Source organism: Parasteatoda tepidariorum, chromosome X1, assembly GCF_043381705.1.
Source record: "Parasteatoda tepidariorum isolate YZ-2023 chromosome X1, CAS_Ptep_4.0, whole genome shotgun sequence".
NCBI classification, from domain to species: Eukaryota; Metazoa; Arthropoda; class Arachnida; order Araneae; family Theridiidae; genus Parasteatoda; species Parasteatoda tepidariorum.
The window spans coordinates 39,913,701-39,939,062 of NC_092214.1; the positions used below are offsets into that span (position 1 = coordinate 39,913,701).

General features: G+C 27.5%; 1 protein-coding gene across 2 annotated transcripts in view; it reads right to left on the minus strand.

The window, feature by feature from the left end:
• Positions 1 to 25,362, minus strand: part of LOC107451042 (carbonic anhydrase-related protein 10-like) — a 277,509-nt gene that overhangs the window by 204,445 nt on the left and 47,702 nt on the right. For both annotated transcript variants that reach the window (XM_071187499.1, XM_071187498.1), the window contains exon 2: positions 1,320 to 1,418. In XM_071187499.1, the coding sequence (XP_071043600.1) occupies positions 1,320 to 1,418 (99 nt within the window). The remainder of the gene's footprint in view (positions 1 to 1,319; positions 1,419 to 25,362) is intronic.

Genomic DNA, 25,362 nt, shown 5'->3' on the forward strand with positions numbered 1-25,362 from the left:
TCTTACCTGGGGTCATCTTTGAGTGTTATCACCTCAGTGATACTTTGGTTTACCTTAGAACATTTTAATCTTAGAGGCACTTAGCCTTGAAAGGGAGACACTTGAACTTTTAGTCGACTATTTTATTTATTCTATTGGGCTTATTTTAGTCCTTTTATTTTTAATGTGATTTTTCATATTTTACCATTTGATGTTTTACTTGACCTTACTTTTGTATGTTTTTACCTGCATTCTTGACACTTTTATTGTCGGTTGATTTTATCCACTTTGATGTTTTAAGCACTTTTAATCTTTATTCCGTTTTATTTTTATTTTACTTTTTCGATTTTGGGATTTATCCTATGTATTTTAATCTTTTTAATTTAGTACTTTTACTTTTCTGTAGTTTGGTAGTGTTTAGTCACGTGCAAACGGGTGAAACCCTTATCCGCAAACTCCTTCGGGGGTAGGTCGGTTACTATTGGTCTTATAGTATCTATGAATGTATAATAGTGTCCTCCAAATAGACTGGGATTCATATTAAAAAAATCAACTTAAAAATCACTTATATAAATCTTTTAATTCTTAACTTCAAAATCATTTCAAGACATTCGGATATAAAATTTACTGTTATAAATTCATGATATATAACTATCCATCACAATTATCACAAAAGTTAATAATTGAAATAAATGTTTACATCATATTTTTTTTCCATGAAAAAAAGCAACAGTTCAGTTCTTGTATACTTCTGTTTACATGAAATCTTTAATCACATCTATTCCCAGCATTAAGTAAAATCCAAGAATTTCCAATACTGTTATGTAACGGTGCAAAATTATTAAATGTTAAGCCCTTGACAACTTTATTTAAATTTAAAGATAGTTTTTGCACAAAATAGCTTATTTTCCCGACTTTTTAAAGCTAATTTTTATGCTCATTTACTGTTTCTTTTTCTTTCTTTAGAATTGCTTCTAAAATTAAGGTTGTTAATCGATTCACTCTTTCAGCATTACAGTTTTACATTTTCTTTATGTAGAAAAATTAAGAACTCATAAAAACTGTAAGAAGCTTTCGATACGAAATTTACAAATATTGAATTGAAACATCGGTATCATAAACAGAATCAAAATGAATAGGTATTTGCAAAATTTGCAATTTGATATTTTTTTTGATATCAAAAGATTGATAAATGATTTCTATATATTTTATTTATAAATAAAACGAAAATGCTGTAAGTAAAACTATATAACTTATTTTCCTTTATTTTAAATATACATGTAGAATATTTCCTCAATTTTACATAAATTCAATACATTATATTAGAAAATTCTAATTACCAGTTGAATCTTGCAACATGTTTTGTCCATCGGGTTCATATCCTGGCACACATTGTGGGCTTTTGGATTTGGTCGGACATTTCCATAAGCAATGGCAAACTGAAAAAAGAAACGACAATACTACATCATCTGCGAAACAAAAGTTATCTTATAATGAATGTATGAAAACAAATAGTATACGTTGTTTTAGATGCAATAAAATAGTCAAAGAAAACAATACATTTACATTTAAAAAATTTATTGAAGTGTGTCTTTGTTTTTGTAGGAATGATAAATATTGATGATATTGATGAATGATAAAGTTGAAAAGTTACCGTTTATAAAAAATCGTGATTAAAACCTACGAAAAATAGTATGAATGAAGCTTCCAACTAACTTATAAGGTTCACGTTTAATTTTGCGTCATCAACATTTATCATACATCACATGGGGTATAAAATAATTAGTAATTAGTTAAAATTACTGATCAGGAAATATTACAGAAAAGTTTAAATCATTCAACTTAATAATCAAGTAAAAGAATTTAGTAATTTTTCTTGGGAAATTATTGAATTGAAAAGTAAACTAAGCACTGCATTACAACTTTTCAGTCAATTAAAGTTAAAAAATTTAAGTGAATAATTCCATGTAAAAGAACAGTTTCACTATCTAATATAAAGTTCTACGATTGCTTTTGTTTTATGCAAAAATTTTATGACCCCAAGGATTAAAAATTCGTAGCTAACTTTCTAACAAGTTTATCTGAATTATTGATGGAACAATAGTGTATCATTAAACTGCAATTTACCATGTGTAGTAACTTGGAGTTTTTAAATCGTTATATCACCTACCAAACATATTGGTATATTATACCTACAATTTAATATCCAAAGTAAAAGTGCTTCAAAAATATTAATACTGAAAAAATTCTTTCAAAACCCTCGCTGTAAAATGAATTATGAAAATACCAGTTAGCTAAGTAACTGAGATTCTTAAGAAACTTATTTCCAACTATTTAATCATATTGAACTGCAAACAAAAATATGACACTGTATCTACTGATTCTTACGTAAAAGTGCCACTAGAATCTTTATATGATCCCCGTGTACCCCTATCAGCCACAGTTTTCTGGAAGCAGAGTGTTTATCAACCCTATCATTATCAACTTTTGTCTATTTAATGGGTGAGAACTTGATTTGGGAAAAGGAAAAATTATTATTTCTACCATTCGAATTCTAATAAGGGCTTAGAAGAATTGAAAGTTCCGACTCATTGGCAGTTGTAGCCAAAAATGAGATAAGTGGGAGATTTCCCCCTGAAATAGATTGTCCCTTCATGATCAACAAAAATGTCCGTTTGGTCTGCTTTTTTTGCAATTTTTTTAACTTATTTAATGCAGATTCCAGCTTGCAGGAAAACTATTTTTTCCCTTTTAAACATCCCGTAATGACAAAAATATTTTACGAAAATTTGACTGAAACTGAGCGGTAAGGAAGTCCTCCCACTGGGAGTTTTCCTAACATTTTTGCCAGATTTTCAGGACCGCCAATAAAGAGGAAATAATTATTTTAACTATTAATTTTTCTGAGCCCTTGTAGGGGAGGGGTGGAATTTTACATCGAAGAAGAACTGTAGCAATTAAGAAGAGTTTGGCAGATTTTGCTTTCTCAAATTGAAAAAAAAAATATTGATCCTTTGGTAGTTTTCCCATCTTTTTTCTAGAAATTTATGTTCCCGGGTTTGTTTCATCTCTTCCTATTACCCTCAAAAAATAAATCTATTAAGTAAAAATTTTTACTAACTGCGACAAAGTTCAATACAAAGCTCAAAGGGACACTGTATGCTCGCTTCCTGATCTCTCCCTCTCAACTGCTTTTATCTAAAATTGTATCTAAATATTTGCATTATTTGTCGGAGGAAAATGGGTTCTAGAAATTTAAGTATCGCTAAAATAAGTTAAGAAGTTCTGAAAAAAATTATAATTGCTCATTATTATTTTTTTTAATTGTAAAGAAGTGCCCCCCCCACCCAAATTTCTCATTTCAACACACATTATGCTAGCTTTTCCACTCCCATAGCCTTGCCGTTCAATAAAGTTTAACAGAAAAAATAAAAATCTACCAGGAGAAAGTTTGGAAGATTTACAGTATTTTGAAAAAAAATTCTAAATCAAATTACTAAATAGGTACCAGCACTTTAGGTGCATCTTCTGTAAAAACTACCTCTGCTGTGAATTATTATACCGTAATTTTCAGAGTAGTAATTATAATTCTGAGTATCGATTCCCTCTACCGTGTTTTGATCCGGAATTTTTAACAAGGACTTCTTCCTCTCTTCCCCTTATCCCCTTACATATAAAATTATGACTAAATATTTATCTTTTTTTTTTTAAAGAGCGCTTGGGTAAGAAGATAGTGCTGTAAACTGGAATATGTAAAAAGTAATTTTAAAAATTTCGAATAACAACCTGCAAAATAATTATCATTTGCAAAGATTTTTATTTTTTTTGTTCTATTATTTATGAGATAAAACTCCCAAAACCTCTTTTCTGGCTACAATTCATGTTTTAAAATAAACATATAAATTCATCATTGGAACTATAAAAATAACCCTTTATTCTCTCTTCAAATAAAATCCATAATCATGTAATTATTGAAAAGTGAGATATACAGGGGGGTTATTCTTAGAAAATGGTTGCTGTTAAGGAAAGATGAGGGTGGTATTTGGGTTCAGGAACCATATTTTATAAAAATAAGCTGAGATGATGTCAGATCTTGTTTTCATGCATCGCGAGTCATTTACTCATAAATATAGTTTAATGAGAATGTATTTTACGTGTCTATACGTGTCTTACGTGTACAATACCTCTATAACAATTTTTAAGGCTAATGCAAGAATTCAATATAAACTTACTCTAATCGTGTTGATACACCATGTTTAATTTACATACGACGTACGCCCGTAAATTAAGTACTGCTATGGAATAAGTAACATAAAATGTTTTTTTATGACAAAATTAATACTTTTGTGAAAGGACATTTCAGAATCTATTTTTCTACTTCTTTTATAACATTGTTCAGATTTTCATCATAGAGGAAAATCACCTTGTCTATACACTCCTCAAAGAAATATGCTACCACTAGCAACAGTCATTGCTGAACACCATTTTTCATCGTCATCGATTTGCAACTATCTCATTTAAAACAATCTTTGAAACTTGTGATAACTCGTAAAAAAGCATTTGTATTGTGAACCGTATGTTTTCTTGAATTTTTTCAATCATTTTTGCAACCAAATCATCATTGACAAAAGAGGGATGCTCACTCCATAATGGACATTGGTACATCAATCATTGAACTGACGAACCATTCATCATATGTCATCATGACCAACCATTTCGCTATTTCATCACTCATTGCATTTTCACGATTTATCGTCATAAGTTTTCGATAAATTTCAGATGGTTTAACAATCTTTTTGTTCAAAAAACGTAGTGTAAAACGCTTTTCATACTCGTCAGTTTCGGTTTCAATTACTTTTGCAAACAAACCATCATTAGTAACAGATTAGTAACATTAATTAGTAGCATAATTAGCAATGTAACACCGTGAATCGTCATGGACATAGGTACACCCATCATCGAACTTTCAAACCCATTTTCTCACCTTTCCATCTCTCAATACATTTTATCACAATACACAATACGATATTTACAAGTTGACGTTGAATTACAGTTGGTTTAACACTAATTTATGTTCAAAACACATAGCATAAAATGCTCTTCATATTCGGTGGAATCGGTAATTGCCAAAATATAGAAGAAAAATTTAAATCTAAAATTTAGAAGTGAAATGAAAATATATGTTTAATTGAAATATTAGTACGCTTTTTAATTTCAAAACGTATTGAATTTTTTTAAATGAAAAGTTCACTAACATGTTAAAAAAAACTGGACATTTTAAAGAAATTGAGTTGCTTGTTGTAGCAGGGAACGAGTTTGTATGATTTCCTTTTAGATTTAATTTGATATACAGAAACTATTTTTCCATAATTAAACTCAAATAAAAATGTATGTCCTGTTTTTAAGGTTTAAAAATATCTGAATTCCAAAAGGGATCGATTATTTTCAAGTGTGAAGCAATGATAATTTCGAAAAAATGGACCTCAAGGGCACTTTTTGACTATTCAGTATATTTTAGTGACAACACTGGAACTAAGTAAAGTATCATAAATATTTTGATCGTTTTGTTAATAAGAAGCAAAGTTTTAAGGCACATTAGTTTCTATAAAATTGTCAATTGTATTTTGTTGTAAAAAACGCTAAGTTATTTCAATTTTCTCGTTTTTTTATATAGAAATTCAGTGTCCAATGGGATAAGACTTTTTAATCAAATTTATAAACTAAAGTGTTTGAGGTTGTTTCTATTAAAGTGTTTCAATAGATATAACCTCTTTATTTACAATAAAATAATTTTATGCAACACAGCATCTAACTCACGGTCAGTTTACAGTAGATGGACTAAATTTAATGGCTAAAACCATTTTCAGTATTTAATAATTTTAAATAATTGCAATTTTCATAAAAAGATCTTAGTGACTAAGATTTCGTGTTATATTTATTTAACAGACACAAAGCAAAATTTCGAATTCTTATCTCCATCTACATTACATATTTATTTTTTAAGAATAGTCATGAATAGTAAATATTATACTTATTGGAATTATCAGCTTTCAACAACTAAAATAAAAAAATCCAAAATGAAACACAATAAACCTATTTAAGATAGATGTGTATTGTTTTCCTTTACCAATAATAAGCAAAGGACAAAAAAGTGGTTCTTATATCTATAAAATTTTAAATAACATTTTAATAATTATAGTTTTCATAAAAAGATCTTAGTAACAAAGTTTTTATATTCAATTTATTCACTACCTACGAAGCAAAATACTGAATTCTTATCATCATCTACGTTATTTATTTATTTTTTATTAAAACTCCCGAATGATTCATATTTTACTTAGTGGAATTATCAGTTTACGACACCTAAAATAACAAAATCCTAAATGACACACCATAAACGTGTTTAAAATAGATGTGTATTTTTTTCCTCTACCAATAACAAAAGTAGGACAGAAAAGTGGTTCTTATATCTATAAAATTTGTCTCCAGTTAAAGTGGAAACTGAAACGCTTATAAAATGTTTCTCGAATCGAGTTGTCACCCGAGGCAAAAAAGTATAAAAAAATTGGAGATATACAGCAAAAAGAAGATTTTATTTTTAGGTGAACTATTTTATAAATTTCGTGAAAAAATAGCTAATTGATGTTCAGTTTTTTTTCTCTTCTTTACAGTTTCTTTTCTGAAACTGTTCTGTTTAACAGTTTCGTTGCTTTCTAGATATTTCAAAAACATTTATTGTAGAATCGAATTGAATGAGTTTAGTTGAAATAAGTATCTTCTTTTAAAAGTGTAAGTACTAATGTTTGCATTTCCAGTTCAAGCTAACTTATTTAAACTCAGATTTGATTTTTGTACTTGCAGAATTTGATATTTTGTAGAATCTGTAAAATGAATCATGAATTATGTGGTGAATTAAGTCATGATATTAAACACAGTTTCATCATAGTTCAAAAAAAATTGTTTTTATCATAAACTGAGATAAATAAGTGTTAAATAGTATCGTAACTGAACTTTTTTAAAAATAACTATGTAGTGTAATTTAGGTAATAGCTATGTAATATAATTTAAATAATAACTATGTAATATAATTTATATAATAACTATGTAATATAATTGATTTAATAACTATGTAATATAATTTATATAATAATTATGTAACATAATGAGCTTAATAATAAACCGTTCAGTTCAAACAGTTCTGTTACTTTCTAGATATTATTATTGTAGGTTCCAATTGTAAGAGCTTAGTTTTTAAAAATAGGAAATAAATATTTTCATTTAATAGTGTAAGTACTAATATTCGCATTTCTTGTTTAGACAGAATTGTTTAAACACGGAGTTGATTTTTGTACTTTTGTAATTTGATACTTTTTAAAACAAATCATAAATTACGCAGTAAAAGTAAACCATGATATTAAACACAGTTTCAACACAGTTCATAAAAAACTGTTTTATGGCATACTTAACGTTAAATAATGTTATTACTGAGCTTAATAATAATACCATGAAAATTCATTCGATTGTTTTGGATTAGGAAATTTATCAGGTAACCTGTAAATTTTTCAGAAAAGCATTTTAACTTTTTCTAATAATTTTATTTACGTTGCATTTTGTTCCAAATGCAAAATATTATTCAAATCATTCGATTGAAAGCAAATAAACTGATTTATAAATTTATCTGATTGGTTTTTAAGTTGAAAAATTTATTTTCCCCCTTTAAAATATTCAGAATTTTGAGTCTAAAAAATTTTATTGAATTTTACTAAACTATTTGACACTGTCTACAAATTTTCAGGTTTCCTGTCAACCATTCACTAGAAATGCATAAATTCCTACTCAAAGACATCCGAGTATAAAAGTAATTACATTATTACCAATTATTAGCTTTTTATTATATACAAAATTATTTTTACACATATATATATCGAAAAACACCTTTCTGGTCTCTAAACTCTACAATCAGAGGATTCTATTTAATATTATTTAGTTTTTATCGTCATACAAGAACTCCACTAATTTGCTTTTGACGTGTCCCACTGAAAAAGACAAAACATGCTAACGCAAATACTTGTACTCTGATAATATACAATTTTAACTGACAAAATTTAAATTGTTGATATCAATTGTATCAACAACAATAGTGACTCTAACAATAAACAAACCTTAGAGTAATGAAATTCAGAAACAAACTTGTTTGAATCTTCATATTTTAGAAGCACTTCAGTCTATTCTATTAAAACGTATTTTTATCTTTCAAAACTGTGTTGCCTAACTGTGAACCTTAAAATCAAATATATTTTAATTTTCATTGAAATAAATAATACAATATAATAAACATATGTTGAAGTTTATTAATATTACTGCTTGTAATTATCTACAAATAAACAAGTTTGAATATTAAATTTTCTTCGTTTATAAATATATGTATAGCAAAGAAACCAAACCGTAAAAACAAAAATTTAAATACCTACCAGTGTTAATATATTTACTGACTGTAAATTAATAATGTATTTAATAATGGTAAGGTATTTAATAACAGTTATATAGTCAGGAACTAAGATATTTACTAACAGTAAATATCTTAGTTAGTAAATTACTGCTTAATTCTGGTAATAACTGTAAATTAAATGAATTTGCGTAATAGTTTTTCATGGAAGTAATAGACACAAAACGGCATTAATTAACTTCAAACCATCACCATAAGCTATCAAAACTATAATAAAGTTGTCATAGCTTATTGAATTGTTTAAAAAACTATTTCAGTTTATTCTTTTAAATGTTATATTCAAAAGTAAAACCTAAGAGCTTGTAGGGATATTATGATTTTGAGCAAGTCGAAACCAGATCAAGATAGATAAAATTAATAGAAGTTCATTCATTTAAGGGCCATAAATCATTATGATAGGTTAATCAAGTCAACACCACAAAGTCAATTCAATTTTTAAAGCGGACTATTTTTTTCCACAAAACAATGCAGTTTAGCTCCTATATGTTAAAAAGCAAGCCACACAAATTGACGGAACTTAATTTTAAATTTGATCCCTTTAATTTACACATTTAAAAAAGTATATTGAAAATGTGTTTAGATTTTCTTTGTTTAGATTAGATTGTTTTCTGTGTTTAGATTTTTTCAATTAGAACCAAACAAATTTATATAATTCCGAAAAAAATCACTCAACAGAAAATATCAGTAAAGGTAAAATTCTCATCATCGAAACATATGATATTTTGTAATTTTATTTAAGCTTTTGTCGGGAATATTTTTTTCCTCCTTAATCAAAAAAAAGCTAAAGAAAATATAAAAGAGAATGAAGAAAGAACAAGTAAGTGTTAAAATCAAAACAAGGCGAGGTTGAAGTTTTTGATAAGACTAAAAGTATTTACTTGAGCGAAAAACATTGACGGCGTCTGCTTTTTAAATGAATGCAAATGTTCGATGCGTCTGTTCAGTAAATGGACAAGAGCATCTCCGTAAAAAACGGGAAGAAAATGGAAGTAAAACGGGAAAATTCGGATGAAACCCAATGCGCTGTAAAAGGCAAATTGTTTGCTACATTCAAACGTTGATTTAGAGAAATAGAATTTCACTTTTTTTTTACTTATTTCGAATACAAGAAAAAGAAGCTAAAATAAAAAATCATTTCATGGTTATCCGAACGGAAGACATTATTGAAAATTTATTTACTATTGACATTCTTTTCATTTATTTATTTTTCGAGATACGCAAAATGCATTTAAGAAATGTGTTTTAAGTTATTAATAAAATAGCTACTAAAACATGAATTGAATTGTTTTTTAAATACTTTACTGTCAATCTTTTGCAATTTTCCAAGCAAATAAAAAAAAACATTTTTGATTTCATGCGAAATCTAAAGATTCGTATTAACATTTTATAGTATGTTATATCGAGAAAGCTGTATAAATTATAAAATTGTTTGCTTGAATCACAATTTAAAATCAATTTTCGTTTTTTACAACCTATGCAATCAATTAACCGATTTTACGAACACCGTAAAAAATTCCTGATCTTGGTATAGCAAAAGGTTTCGGAACTCAGATTGCCAGTACTTTGTCCAAATTAGTTTTTGCCGGAACATGTTACAAAACAAAGGATCTGATAATCCGTAATTTTTACAGTAATAATTACTGTAAAGTTTTTTAATGATAAATAAATATTACTAAAAATTACGGTAAACTATTTTACGGTAAAAATGGATTTCATAGATGATGCACCCAAATTGTCTATGCTCTAAACCGTAATTTGATTAGGAATTTTTTACAGTGTTGCTTTAATAGGTGAAATACTTACTAGAGTGCTTTCCGTTTTAAAAAGAGGTACAAAATCAAGCTTTCTTATCATCTATGTAAAATCTTTCAACGTATCTTAAATGTAATGTGTTTTGTGTGACATGCGTTTAACATGTTTTGATTTCTTTTAAATATAGCAGGAAACTATTTTACCACCATTAAAATACCTGTTACATTATATTGATTCTTCTTGTTACTGTCCACATTTGCCTCCTTTCTTAAAAATTAGAAATGCATGATTTTTTTTATTAGCGTTTATTACAAGTGCTTTTTTTAAATCCTTTAAAAGCAATTTTTCAAAAATTCGCGATCCTCTCACTATTTATTTTTAAAAACTTTGAACTAAGAGCATATTGAAAAGTTTGTCGAAATTATCGCACTGTTCTGAATCATATTGTTGTACTTCGTAAACTTGATTGTACGATAATGTGGCTTAACTTTAACGTTTAACACTGCAACAAGAATGGTAAAGCACTATAAATTAGTAACTAAAAGTTGAAATGTAAAAGTTTCAAACTAAAAAAAAAATTAAAGTCACTTTAGTTACATTTTTGGAAAAATGGCTTTATAGGAAAACAGCTATTTTTTTAAAGGTCTGGGAAGAAAATGCATATTATTCTGATTTAGGAGGTCATTTTACTTAAGAATCAGTAAGAACTTTTTTACATCCGATTGAAACAATTCTTAAAAAAAAATATAGTGGCCATAGGGCTAAGTAGGAGATATTTCTACAATAATTCAAGGATGAAAAGCAAATTTTTAAGCCGGTGTTGTAACTCCATCAAGTTGCAAAGAAAAGAAAAATACTAACACTCTTTAAAAGGAATTGAGTTGGTAGTTGATTAATTCCTGGCGAAAATTAATTTTAAATACTAGCAATATTTCTCGCTCTTAAGCATAAAATATCAAAAAATGCAATTATGTAATTATAAAAACAAAAATATAGTTTTTTTGTCAATAAAACTATTAAAAACATATAATCATATTACTAATATAAATAAACAAAAAGTTTGAACTCAAAATTTAGAACATGTTTAAACCCAAGAGTTTCCAGAAATATTAAGCTTCCAGAAAATACCTGAATTTGCCGTAATTTCTAGCAGATCACGAAATTTTATCCTGCTGTTTAACTTTTAAAATTGTACTGTTTCGTGATATAGTTTTTAGAAACATTCTTGAAAAGCAATTGCTGTTTAATTGAGAAAATAATCTGTATGTATATATCTGCTTTATATTTATTTAAATCCATAATACTATCGCTATTGATATCTATTAAATTAGAAACAAACTATGTACCATTCTTCTCTGAAACAAATGTATCAATTCTGTTACTGGTTATACCTTCTGGCTAACTGTTTACGCCCAGTTAGGACAATACATTTAGAAATTCCACTCAATTAATATCGCGGTTTACATAAATTGTTTTTATCCGTGCAACTTAAACTATAAGTAAGAATTTTAATATGTTTTTCACAGAAAATAAAGCAGGACAATATTTTATAGCCTTAAAAGCAAATCATTACAATAAAATGAACGCGTAGTCGAAATTGCTGAGAAATTTAGTTCTTCATAAATGATATTTCCCTTAACATTTTTACATAAGTAACAGTAATAATTATATGTATCTTAATATAATTTATGGGTGGATTATTTGTTTAGGATACTCTAAAAAAATCCCATTTCTGACAATTCAGTAATCTTTGATCTTCATGTTATTAATTTTGACAAAACCACTTGATTTTAACAGTATTTAACAAAACACGAAATCCCAATTGTTATAGTTAAATCACCCTGTATTATGTTTCATCTGAATAAAGTCTTGGAGTTCTCTGATAATTTTTTTTTTTGCTTCCTTTCCAAACAGTTTGCTCTGCTGTAGAAGTCGATACATTAATGCACTCGCTTGACAAGCAATTTTTCATGCTTGATTCCAGGCAATGACTGTAACTGAGCACTCATTCATCCACTTTTTCTCCATTCAAACTAATCAAGTATGTTAAAAGATATGTGGCTGTTGTTGATGCTGTTAATTTACGTCGCACTAGAGCTGCACAATGGGCTATTGGCGACGGTCTGGAAAACATCCCGGAGGATGATCCGAAGACATGCCATCACAATTTTGATCCTCTGCGGAGGGGATGGCACCCCCGCTTCGGTAGTCCGACGACCTGCGCGTGAAGTCGAGCACTTTACGGTAGCACAGTTTAAAGATGACCAATACCGCACACCCTCGGTTCCTACGCAGACTGATCCAAGTGGTGACCCACCAGCACACTGACCTCAGCCAGTGATGCTTGACTTCGGTGATCTGCTGGGAACCGTGTCTTAACGATCAGTCCACTGCGGGACAGATAAATGGCATTAAGCAAAATAAATGTGCTTCATTAAGTTCGTACCACATGAAACCAATGAAAGTAATAATTTTATCAGTTTGACAAATTTTGAATCATTTTCGTAATATCATTCATATATATATATATATATATAAATAACATGTAAATTTGGTTTAAAGTTACGACAAATAAACCCTCCGACAGTTTATGAANTATATATATTAATTTCAATTTAAATTCTTTTTAATTTCAATTATTTTTTTTCAATACCTTTTTCTGCCTCTTTCAAAATCTTTTTTTTTTTTTCAATTTTCTTTTATTTATTTCCTTGTTTCTAAGTTTTTTTTAGCTATTATTGTGGGTTCTATGTACATACAGCTTATGTGCAGTTAATAAAACTTGATAATCCTTAAATTTTAAAGTTTAATATACATATATAACATGAAAAAATCTTTAATTTCTTTAACAATTTAATAAAATGAAAAAATAACCCTTTTTAACGTAATCTAATTTTAAAAAATTATAACTTTTATTAACATCTGTCTTTATTTCCAAAAAGTTAATAATAATACATATAAATGTATGGAACGTGCTAATCAGCTACAGTGAAAATTACAGAGTGAAAAATATTCTGAAAGCTATATTGATAAAAAAAACTAAAATGTTTTTTGAAAATTGATGTTTTATATCTTGCGAGTAGTTTACAACATTTTAAAGGGCTTATTTACAAACTTTTATATCTGCATTACGATTTTGAGATTATTTTTCAGACATTTAGTTTTAAAATAAATAAACTTTTTAATTATGTGAAGAAGGAAACACCCACAAATCTGAATGTTTGCTCCTGTAGGAACTGTAGATTTTGAACACAATGGAATATCGGTAGAGCATTTTAAATTAATGATACAAACCAGATTAAGAGCAAGTCGTTAGTGTCAGAAGGGTTTGAAATAATTCAAACTCTTGTCTTATACGCAACACAGTGTAACAATGCATGCACATTGTTAAAATGTACACGAATACATTGTTTAGAAAACATTTCCAAACACTAAGTGAATATTTGGAATGTTCAGAATATTTCAGAAATAAAAACAATAAGTAAATAAACAAATGATACATGATAGTATGCTGATTTTTTTCATATTTAGTTGATAGAAGATCTAGTTTTATATTTTTTACCTCATCATTTATTAATTTTTATAACATTTAAGCGAGATTTAAGTGAATAATATCTAAAGGTTCACTTTTTTAAAAATGTTCAGTACAAAAATGATAAGTAATAATTTATTTCAAATTTATTTAAAATGATGAAATTAAACCTTTTTTCAAGAATAAATCATTAATGAGAAGGAGCTGATTGTTTTCATATACAATTACAAATATTCGGTGCACTCTCAAATCTTTCATCCTATACATTACTAATTAATTATTATTTATATATTAAATAAAGCTTTATATTTTGATTAACAATTCATATATTCATAAATTTTTAATTACTTTTATAATAAAATGAAGTTAAGGTACTCGGCTATCTTTTTCAAGCAAATTTTGATTAAAATATCAATTTTCGTCTTTTTTACATTAAATAAATCTATAAACTTTTTCTCTTTCAAAAACTGTAGTTATAATGGTATAAAAAATCACCTATTTTAATTATAACATAGATAATTGTGTATTTTTTGTTCTTTTTCTGAATTTCGTATGTGTGTTTCGATATATATGTATAGAAAAAAAAACTACGGACTAGTTAACTAAACTATTTTTTTTTTTGTATTTTATAACTAAAATAAAAATAACTAATTGCAGTTTTTGGTATTTTTTCCAATTAAGTTTCGATGCTTGATGCAAAATATCAATATTATATTTAATTAGTAGTTTATTCCTAAAATTGAGCTTTTATAAGTATTATAAAATAAGAATAATGAAAAAATATCTAATTGAAACTAAGCAACTAATGAGATTTTGAACTGCCTGTTTCCATTCCTCTATATTTCCCATTTAATATGTTAGTTTTTCTTAATATTCGTGCCAAGTTTTAGTAAATAATATAATACTAGATAATACACTTGAATTCAAATAAAAAAATTTTAATTTAAAGTTATAAAATTTTACCTCAAAAAGTATTTGTGTACTTCAATAAGTTGTATATAAAATTTGAGGATTATTAAGATATATATGGCTGTCTCAATTTAAAATTAAATCTTAGGGAAAATTAAAAATGTGAAAAAGCTTTATTGCTTATTTGCCTTATTGTTTACAATATCACGAAAAATTCAAAATGTACGAATTTCACTTTATTGATTTATTGTGTTAAGCAGGAATCTCACTCAAAATTGCTTCTACTCTCCTAAATGTTGCAAAAAATCGCATAAAAAGTTGAGAAACACTCCCAATTGGCCATAAAAATGACACTCTCTGAGAAATGAGGCAAGTGGTGGACGGTAATAGCGTTTCCATATTCTGGAATGCTCATACTTCTCAAATTTTCACCTATTCTCTAGCATTCTTCTCAATGAATGTTTCGGTGCAAAGTTTTATGATTTATTGGCGCTACTCCTATGGCAAAGAAACTTCACGAAAATCAGCTAAGTCGCCTATTCTAGTATGACGTTAATGACTCAACGTGAATAATAGGTCCCTCTTAGGGCTAAGGCGGAGAAACATCATTAAAATTTTATAGAATGATTCTCGAATGGCGATAGAGAAAAGTAGACGGCTTTTTCTTCAATCCTCAGTTATTTGATCTTCTACTGAAACACCTTTAATCGACAAATCACCAGGTATGTGATTAATGAATGTTCTCAAATATAGCTGCTGCAATAAAATCGAAGCCATTCTAATATTTATAAGAGAATAATCCTAAGTATATTTAAGGATTTGCAAGTTGACCGTTAGTAAAATAATGCTCTGTAAAAAGTTATTATTAGGTATGATGAATTAGATAATCGCGTAAATTGCTTCGTAGAAAGTTCAAGGCGAATTATGTGGTGGAAGTATTTTATATTCATTGCGGATTATAGTAAGTAGACAGTCTTAGTTAAACTAGCTGCTATAAAAACTTGAAAATATGTAAGAAAAATTTAATTTTATACCATAAAGGTGGAAATGAATACTGAGCATCTTTATAGCGATGTATTTTTACTCATTTCTGATGATATATAGTTAAAAACTACTATGCTTGAATCACATTTTAAAATAGTTTGTAAAGTCAATGCCTGCATATAGTGTAAACACATTATACCTGGTCATACACTGTAAAAATTTCCATATCAAATTGAGGTAAAAGGCACCGGCTTTCAGGGCGTTGGTACTTTATACCTTATAATTCAGTTTGTACAGCAGCATGTTGCGGAGCAACGAATCTGATATTCCTTACTTTTTGCAGTATTAACTACCATAAAATAAATGAATCGCTCTAATTAATTAAATTAATGTCAAAAAACTATGGCATATTATCTTACCGTAAAAATGAATTTTACGGATGATGCAACCAAAGTGTTGGTACTTCATACTGTGAATTGATCCAGAATTTTTACAGTGTAGTCTATGAAAATTAACGGTACTTAAATATTATAATATATTCTCTGAAAGAGCGAATACTTTCAGTTCATTTTCAAAAAAAGAGGTGCAACGCTAGTGAAAAATTGATGGTTATGATGGTAAAATGATTAAAAGTGATGGTAAAATGATTAAAAGTGATGGTAAAATGATTAAAATGGAAGAATTAAAATAGTTAAAAAAAATAAGGAGTTCGGAAAAACTACTTGAAAATAAGCTTATACTTTAAATTCAAAAAAATTAATATTTCTTTAGTTTAAATATTTAACAACATATTCCGCATAAATCAGTTAAATTTTACTGGTTTAATCTATTGTAAAGAAAGTAAAACTACTATTTTGTTTAATATCTAAAAGAAAATGGCTCGTTAATGTATGTGTAAAATATTTGGAATGACGAGAAGAAAAGAAAGTATTTTTCCTTCTAAATCAGTTAATTAATTTTCAAGAACAATATTATCATTGCACGGAACTAATCGGTAAATGAGTCCTATAAATATTAATTTTGATAATGGTTTGCAAAAATGAATACTGAATTACGCTTACATATTATAGGCATACAAAGGGGAAAAAACGGCAATTTCAAAATACAAGAAAACACGTGAGTTTCACATAAATTATGTTTCAGTGTGAGTTAACAAAATCTTTTTCAGTAAACTAGAAATACATTATGTTTAATGTCAATGTCTACATCCATTTACTGAGTAGAAATTCGCTGCAGCAAATCTTTTCTTTCGTGCAAATCAAAAAGCCCAGACGTCAGTTTAATTTCCATTTGTGGTCTTTTTCTTGAAAATAAATATTTCTAATCACGCAAATCTTAGATATTTGTCTTTCTTAAGTAGTATATACTCCCAAATCTATTATGTTCTTCAGTTCACGTGACAAAGTTGAGACTAGGGAAATATGTATGTATCTTTTTAATTACATTTATCTACATTGCTCAAATTTATAGTGAAATACATTGTTGATAAATACGTCGTAGTAGTGATGATTACTATATATATATANATATATATATATATATGTGTGTGTGTGTGTATGTAAAGTTAAAAATTTGTTTTCTAGTTTATAAAATATAGTGAGTGAACTAGAGCAAGTTCTGTCAAAATTCATTTAAAAAAAGTTTGCTCTCTTCTTAGTCACTTGTTAAATAATATCCTCAAACTTATTCAATTTACTCTAAAAAATTAATTGCATTCACAGCAAGCTAAAAGTGGTACTTTCTCTGTGGAGTACTTCTTCTGCATATAAGGGAAATCATATTAAAATAATTGATGTAAGATCGTGCTTTTTTCAAATTAGACGCGTCTTTTCCTCGGCGGATTTCGATTTCGAAATCTTAAAATATGAAGGTTAACAGACAATATATTTTTATAACTAATCTCCTTTTGCTTAATTTAATAATTGTCAAAAAGTTTTCGCACTAGAATAAACGCAAGTATTTGCATCATATTATCTATGTTACTTTAAATGACCCTATATCACAATTTTGGTGATATGGGTCAAATACTTTTCTTAAAAATCTAAATTTTATCAAGACATTTTGTAAATTTAATTACTCAGAAACCGGTTTGATGACACTCAAATTTACATAATTTTGAAAAAGTAACCTTTTTTATACCTTACAGCTCAATATTTTTTTTTACCATTACTAAATTGAATTTAAAAAGATTTGTATAAATACATACGTCCGGTGGCTGAGTGGTAGCGCTTCGCGCTCCCGTGCCGCAGGTCCTGGGTTCAATCCTCGGGCCGGGCAAGGTCGACTCAGCCTTTCATCCCTTCAGTGGGTCGAAAAATGAGGATCAAGCATGCTTGGGGACTAAACGCTGGGGGTTTCGCGGTCGGCTGACCATTTAACCGGAACATCTGCTCCTGCACCCCAGAGCCCAAGGCCAAGAAAACTGAGATGGGTACAGTAGGTCTTGGCCCTCTATGGGCTCTCGCGCCACTGAGTTTAGTCTTTTTTTTGTATAAATACATATAAAGTTATTTTTATCTGGATCTTTGATTAAGCGAGTTTCACAACTGCAAGCAAAATTTTTCAAAATGTGTCAAAGAGTTCAAAAATGTGTCGAATTGGACATTAAGGGATTTGAAATTTTAACCATTCTACTAAATACGTTATTATGGGCATATTTTTCAGATCGCAGATCTTTCCCTCTAATATTTTGAATATTCATACCAAGAATTCAAATCCTTTAAAAAAGAGACATGTTATTTCTCTGTTCTATGTTCTAAGTCTGCTTTAAATTCTGCTATCTTGCCTTCTAAATTGTTTAGATATATCCTGCCGAGGGACTTTTATAAATATTATGTTCATTAACTATAATAACTGGCAAAAAAAACAATTATTAAAATGTAAATAAGACAATATTTTCAGTTTCCAAATATGTTAATATGTAAAAGATTTCAATTTGAAATTTAAGATAAACGTAAGAAAAATTCATACAAATTTTAAAAAAGAAACCGTAGCATTTTTCATATTAGAAATATAAAAGTTATGTAAGCATTAAAAAAACTCATAAAAATGTATATAAACTTCATATCAAACTCATTTTTCAACCACATTCCTTTTCTTATTTTTTTCAAACGCATTGTACCTATAGTGTTTTGCTTATTTAAAAGAAATAATGAAATTTTCTCGAATGGTTTTTTTAATCTTTTAATTTAACAGAAAAATCATAAAGTTATCATTTTCACTCAAATTCAGCTTCTGTTTTCTGTTTCCTATATAATTTTACAACATAAAAGAAAAAAAATTTGTATACTCACATATTTTTCAAAACCCTTCTTATCAAAAAGCAACAAAAGTACATATCTCCAAAAAAGTCATTTTATTTTTTACGAGCAAGAGCAACATCTCTCCCCATAAACTATAACTGTAAGAAAGTATAGCACTTTAGTGACATTTTTATCAGCAACCCAGAAGCAGGTGCAGTACATCAAGCAAGTACCTCACGAGAAAAGTTTTCTCATGAATTTTCAAAAGTTCCTTTATAAAGCGAGCATTCTCTCTTTGAGAAAGTCATCTGAAACTTTAGAAACAACGTTAAATACGGGAAAGACTCCAATTTAATAAGCTTGGGATTCACACTACACATCCAAAGCTGAGCCATTAACCAGCAAGTAATAGGATTCCAGCTGATGGAAGTTATGCAGTATTATTAGCTGGTATCCTATTCAACTTCGGAAGCTACAGGCCTTTTACTGAGAACATTTTAAAATTTAATAGTATTTCTGTGACTTACTTTGCGGTTCGTTAATATCCCTAGAGTATAGATTGCATGCATTATTATACTCGATGTTCTCTATCTAAGATAAATGACCTAGTGTTTTGTATTTGGTTGCAAGTTCATTTTTTCAACGGCTTTAGTTGAAAGAGAATTAGTTAAATACAAATTAATCTTATTATGGTCCATACGCATGTTTCGACGATAACAAAAACAGCGTCCTAATCATTCATTATCAAGATTTTTTTTGTTTGGTATTAAATTATTTATAATTATTTATAAGATATTTTCTTATTCCTGCCCATTTTTTTCATTCAGACTGATTGTTTTCATTTTAATTTTTATTCATTATTAAAAATTGTTTTCAAGTTTGTTAGCTTTGATATTAAAATTGTGAGAGTACAGACAATGTTTATTGTTAAAGAAAAGTAAAATAAAAATGCATTTTATAATTAATTGCCATTTAATATATAATATATGTATATATAGTTCAATTATTTTTCTTTAAACATATTTAAAACTTACACTTTTTTTCATGTACTTTACTGTATTAAAAAAAATTTTTTTGCTCGAAAAATTATAAAAATTGGTTATAAAGATTTATTGTTAATAGAAATCATTAGATTTTGTAAAAAATAGTGAAATGGAATTTTTTGATATTTGTTGAATTTTCTTAAAAAACAGTTAAACGGAATCTAAAAATTATATTAGAGTTTACATAGTAGAGTTAGAGATTTAGTTTGAATTTTCCGAAATAATATGCAAACGTATCTTTTACAAACATACAACAAAGATTCGTTTCATTTTGTTAAAATCTAACTTTTCAGCCCTAACTTTTATTTGCAGTGATAAAATGGGAAATAAAACTACATTCGATATCAAGAAATTTAATATTTATTATCCCTTTCCTAAATTAAAAAATATATAAACTGGAAAAATGTTTTAAACGAAATTAACTATTCATAAAATTAACTTCCACTTCATTGTTACTAAATAAAGTACATATAGTTCCAGATCATTATATATTTTGTTTCAAGCGTTTTCATTTTAAGTATTTAATTGAAGTTGGTTAGATAATGCAACTAAAATAAAGTTATTGCAATAATTGTTTTCTTCATACGTTTCTATTTTAAGTATTTGATTGAAGTTGGTCAGATAAAGCAATTAAAATAAAATTATTGTAATAATTGTTTTTTCATACATTTCTATTTTGATTATTTAATTATATGATGCAATTAAAATAAACTATTACTCAATGCTTTTGATAAAATTACAATGGAAGCAAAACAGTTGTTAGAAGTTTTCATACAAGTTTCATGCATGCAAAAAAACAGGATAGAAAAAAAAACATTTTCATTTTTACTTGCAATAATCGCATTATTTTAGATTCGAATAGTACGTTCTTAACTTTTTTGATTAATAACTAATTGATGTAGCACATGTACGTGAGCAGTATTTAAATATTGTTAAAGACTCGTTTTGTAAGATATAAATACATTTTTGAATAATTAGTTGTGTTTTTATTCAAAAGGTCGTAGAGGTACACAAATTGTTCAAATAAGATTCTTTTTGAAACTTAAAAGAGAGAAATAATAAGGAAAATAATTAATCAAATGACTCAGGGAATGAATGAATTTGCTTCGTAAAAAAATCCTCATAAATATGTACTTATCCCTTAGAACTGCAAGTCAATGCTTGATTTTTTTCATGCATTAATATGTTCTATAAAATTATAATTTCTAACTCTCCCTCCACATTCATGAGACCTAACGTAGAAAAAAAAATATTTAATTTTGATTACAAAATATTATTTCATACTTAGATTAATCAAGCATGATTTAAAAATTCAAAATGTATTCTTGGATTTTTTTTATATGATAATTATAAAAATAATATTAGTTATTCAGAAGAGTTCAGTTTTTATTTGTTCTTCATATTCGATTAAATGACAAATAAAAACATGAAAATAATCTTATTTAAATAATAGTTATTGAACAATACTTATAATCCCTATATTCCAGAGCGCCATTATGAAAATATCATAACAAATAAAACTGGGAAATAATTATTTTGTTATATTTATGCAAATTCTTGACCTTACCACATTCGGGAGGAATTAATCGTCAGGAATTAATTTTGCTACTAAAGATGATTGTGGCTGTTCGCTATATTATTTTAAGATGATATTTTTAATCTATTTTATCTTAATGTACAAGTGTATAATCGCTATTTAATACAGGGGTTCACGTAAATACTCTAGGAGGGATGTTTACCTGTTAAATGTTCTAGCGGATTTAGAGCACATCATCAGAATTAAAAATGCATAGGAACTCATTTTCGGAGATGTCGTTGTACACGGGAAGGGGAGCTTCCCTAGTATGACCTACTCAGAAACACACGAAGAATCAGTTCATAGTAGTAAAGTGCCTCCCAGTGTCGTATGACGACATTATCTTACGTGGGCAATTTTTACCATGTTGATGAGCCTTAACTCCTTTAGAAGTTTGTCGCAATATTTATACAATCCCTAGTAATAGATAATGTATTTAAACGTGTATATTTCGACAAAAAATGTCATTTAAAAAGCTGTAGCTTGGAGAGAAAAACTGATTGTAAATCTTAAATCAGTGATTCAAAGATATCTAGATCTCTGAAAAATCTCATGCCTCATTAATTTAAAAAAATGTTCCCTTGCGTTACTTGCATTTTCGAAATACGCTGTTTCAATATCAGTTGAAATTATGCTTCTCCCAAATAAAATGATTGCATTTTATCTCTAAAGAAAAAAAATGCAATTTTCTAAATAAAGAAGGGAGTTAGTGGACTCTAAAATAAACTTATATATCAGGAAAATAAATTTCTACTAAGCTAAATCCATAAATCTTAACCCAAGAAAATATTTTTTAGCAATTAAAATGTAAGAACATGCAGCAATGTGATTTGTTCCTTGCGAAAGTATATTTTTTAAGAAAAGAATTTTATAAGAGAAGAAATTAAGAAATACTAAAAGAAAAAATAAATATTTGGTTAAAACATGCACAAAATGAGCAATTTTAAGTCGTTTACATATCAATATTGTTCCCCGTTTAATTTCTAGTTTTGAAATACACTATTTCAAAATCAGTCGAAATTTTGCTTCTCCAAAATAAAATGTATACAGATTATCTACAAAGTAAGAATTAATCATAATTTGAAGATAATGAAGGGGGATAGATAACTCAAAAATAAACTTAGATATCAGGAAAATAAACTTCTACTGAACAAAATCCATAATTCTTAAAATAAGCAAATATTATCTAGTAATAAAAATTTAAGAATATGCTGCGCTGTGACTTGTTCTTTGCGGAAGTACATTTTTGAAGAATAGAGTTTTATAAGAGAAGAAATTCGAAAATACTAAAATATTAAAAAAATAAATATTCGGTTGGAACGTGCCCAAAATGAGGAATTTTAAGTCGTTTTCATATCAATATTCATTCAGTAGTGCATATCAATGCTGTTCCCCAGTGTAATCTCTAGTTTTGAAATACGCTATTCTAATATCAGTCGAAATTATGCTACTCCCAAATAAAATGTATACATTTTATCTGCAAAGAAGGAATTAAATGATATCTTGGAAGGGGATAGATAACTAAAAAATAAACTTAGATATCAGGAAAATAACTTTCTACAAAACAAAACCCATAAGTCATAATCTAAGCAAATATTTTCTAGTGAAAAAATTTGTTCAGTGCGTTGTGATGTGTTCCTTGCGGAAGTATATTTTTAGGAATAGAACTTTACAAGAAAAGAAATTCAAAAATACTAAAATGAAAAATAAATCATTATTTGGTTAGAACGTGCAGAAATTGAGCGATTTCGAGACTTTTACTTAAAAGTATTCATTTTCACAATACAAAAAATGCAAAACTTTCATAAGATTTAGAGATACAAAATATGTAATAAAGTTCGTGTGTTTCGTCTCACTTTGTTCTATTTCTAATAAAGAAACCATTATATGTAAAATTAAAATTTGTTTTGTTTTTCATTCTAAAAGAATAACATTTATTCTGTTCTTGTTTGGTGAATATAAACGTATACTACATATAGGTGACTATACTGTAGTAAAAAAAAATAATTTATTTATTCGTAGTATTTTTCAAATCTGCTGCACTCTTAATACAGTGTTTGATAACATGATATTATTAAATAATCATTGTTAATTTAGTCAAAAATAGGGAACAATTTAGCACCTTTTTAAATTTAAATTGGTTTGAATCTCATTGATCTTAGAAATTATTTTTGACAATTATTTTAGATATATTCAATTAATACTTTAAGTTCTTCTCAAGAACTGCAGGTGATTTCAGTTAGGATGATAACTTATTTGGCCCCTTTACAATAAAGCAAGAATAAGGTTCATCTAAATTCAAACAAATTTATAAATCTAAATTATTTCAGCTCACACTTTTATTAAATATGAATAGAATCACATATTTTATACATTATGAACTGTTTAAAATCTCACTAGATTGAGACTCAAGTTCCTGCATTCGTGAATCGCAACGCGTTATCCAGCTGGAGTTCGATATGTATGATCATCAAAAAGTAAAGCAAAATAACCAAAATAAAATAAACTAATGCACGACAAAAATAATAATTAATATAGAAGATACTTGTATATGATAAAATTTTTTTAAAAAAAATAACGTGAGTAGGATTAATTTAAATTTTACTGAATTTAGTTACCTTAGCGTCTAATGTCGTAATTAACTAAGGAATTTACTATCAGTCACATAATGAATAATTCTTTGTATAATGTGTCTTAATAATTAACCATTAAACATAAAGTATTTTAATTAATAATTATTAAATTGACTGTTTGCTGACACAATTGGTTGATAAAAGTAAAAAATAAAATAAATGAAAAAAACCTTTGAGTTGAGATCATTATTTAATACTCAGATATCTACGTTACCATATAGCAACACAAATACAATACTCCTGGCGACTCATTAGTGAAGTGACATGTTACTCTTGTCGTGTCGAATTATAATTCTAAATAGCTCACTATGTGTACATATGGCGAAGTCAAGTTTTGACTTCTCAAACGTCAACGTGAGAAAGCAATATGACACAAAATTGTCGCAATAACGTTATTGAGAGACAAAAAAGCGATATATTCCCGTTTGAACTACGTCACACGGCGGGCCTGTAATGACCCTTAAATTTAATAATGCTTATCAAATTGTAACAGGATACACATATATTAAAGGAAAATATTTCCTTACCTCTTCTAACGTCAAAAGGTTGCATTTTTAATTGAATCAGATCAAATATCTTATCTTAAAGGCCTACTCTTTCATTACATTTCATTTTGCTCGAAATTCACATTTAGAAGGTTTCTTTTTCCAATTTACAATAACGCCATTTCTTATGTTTTTCATGCATATTACCACCAATAAATTAAAACCAAAATCTTTTTAAAATTACATTCATTTAGAAAGTCAAGACGCAAGAATATTAAAATCAATAGCATTTAATATTTAAAGCATTTTACTCAAAATTCAAATTTTAATTTTCTTTTCAAATTTTGAATAAAACTATTTCTCATGTTTCCCATGCATATTACCACCAATAAATTAAAACCAATATTGAAATTATGTTCATTTAAGAAATGAATATAATGTAATAAAGTAAAGTAATTGAATTCAAGATTTTTTCATTATTATAATTTTATTACAAATTTTAAAAAAATTAATTTTTCTTATTGTGTTATGCACCCATAGAATTTAACAGCTCTGTTATTTAAAATTTTCCAATGGAAATGATTATATATGTAAATAATAGTAGTAACTTTCGGCTGAACTATTGAGTTTTACTTTAGGCCAAACCAGATAATAAAACCGATTCGAGATATTCGACTTTTGAGCCGAATAGTGAAAATGCATTGGATGCTTTTTTTCTAAA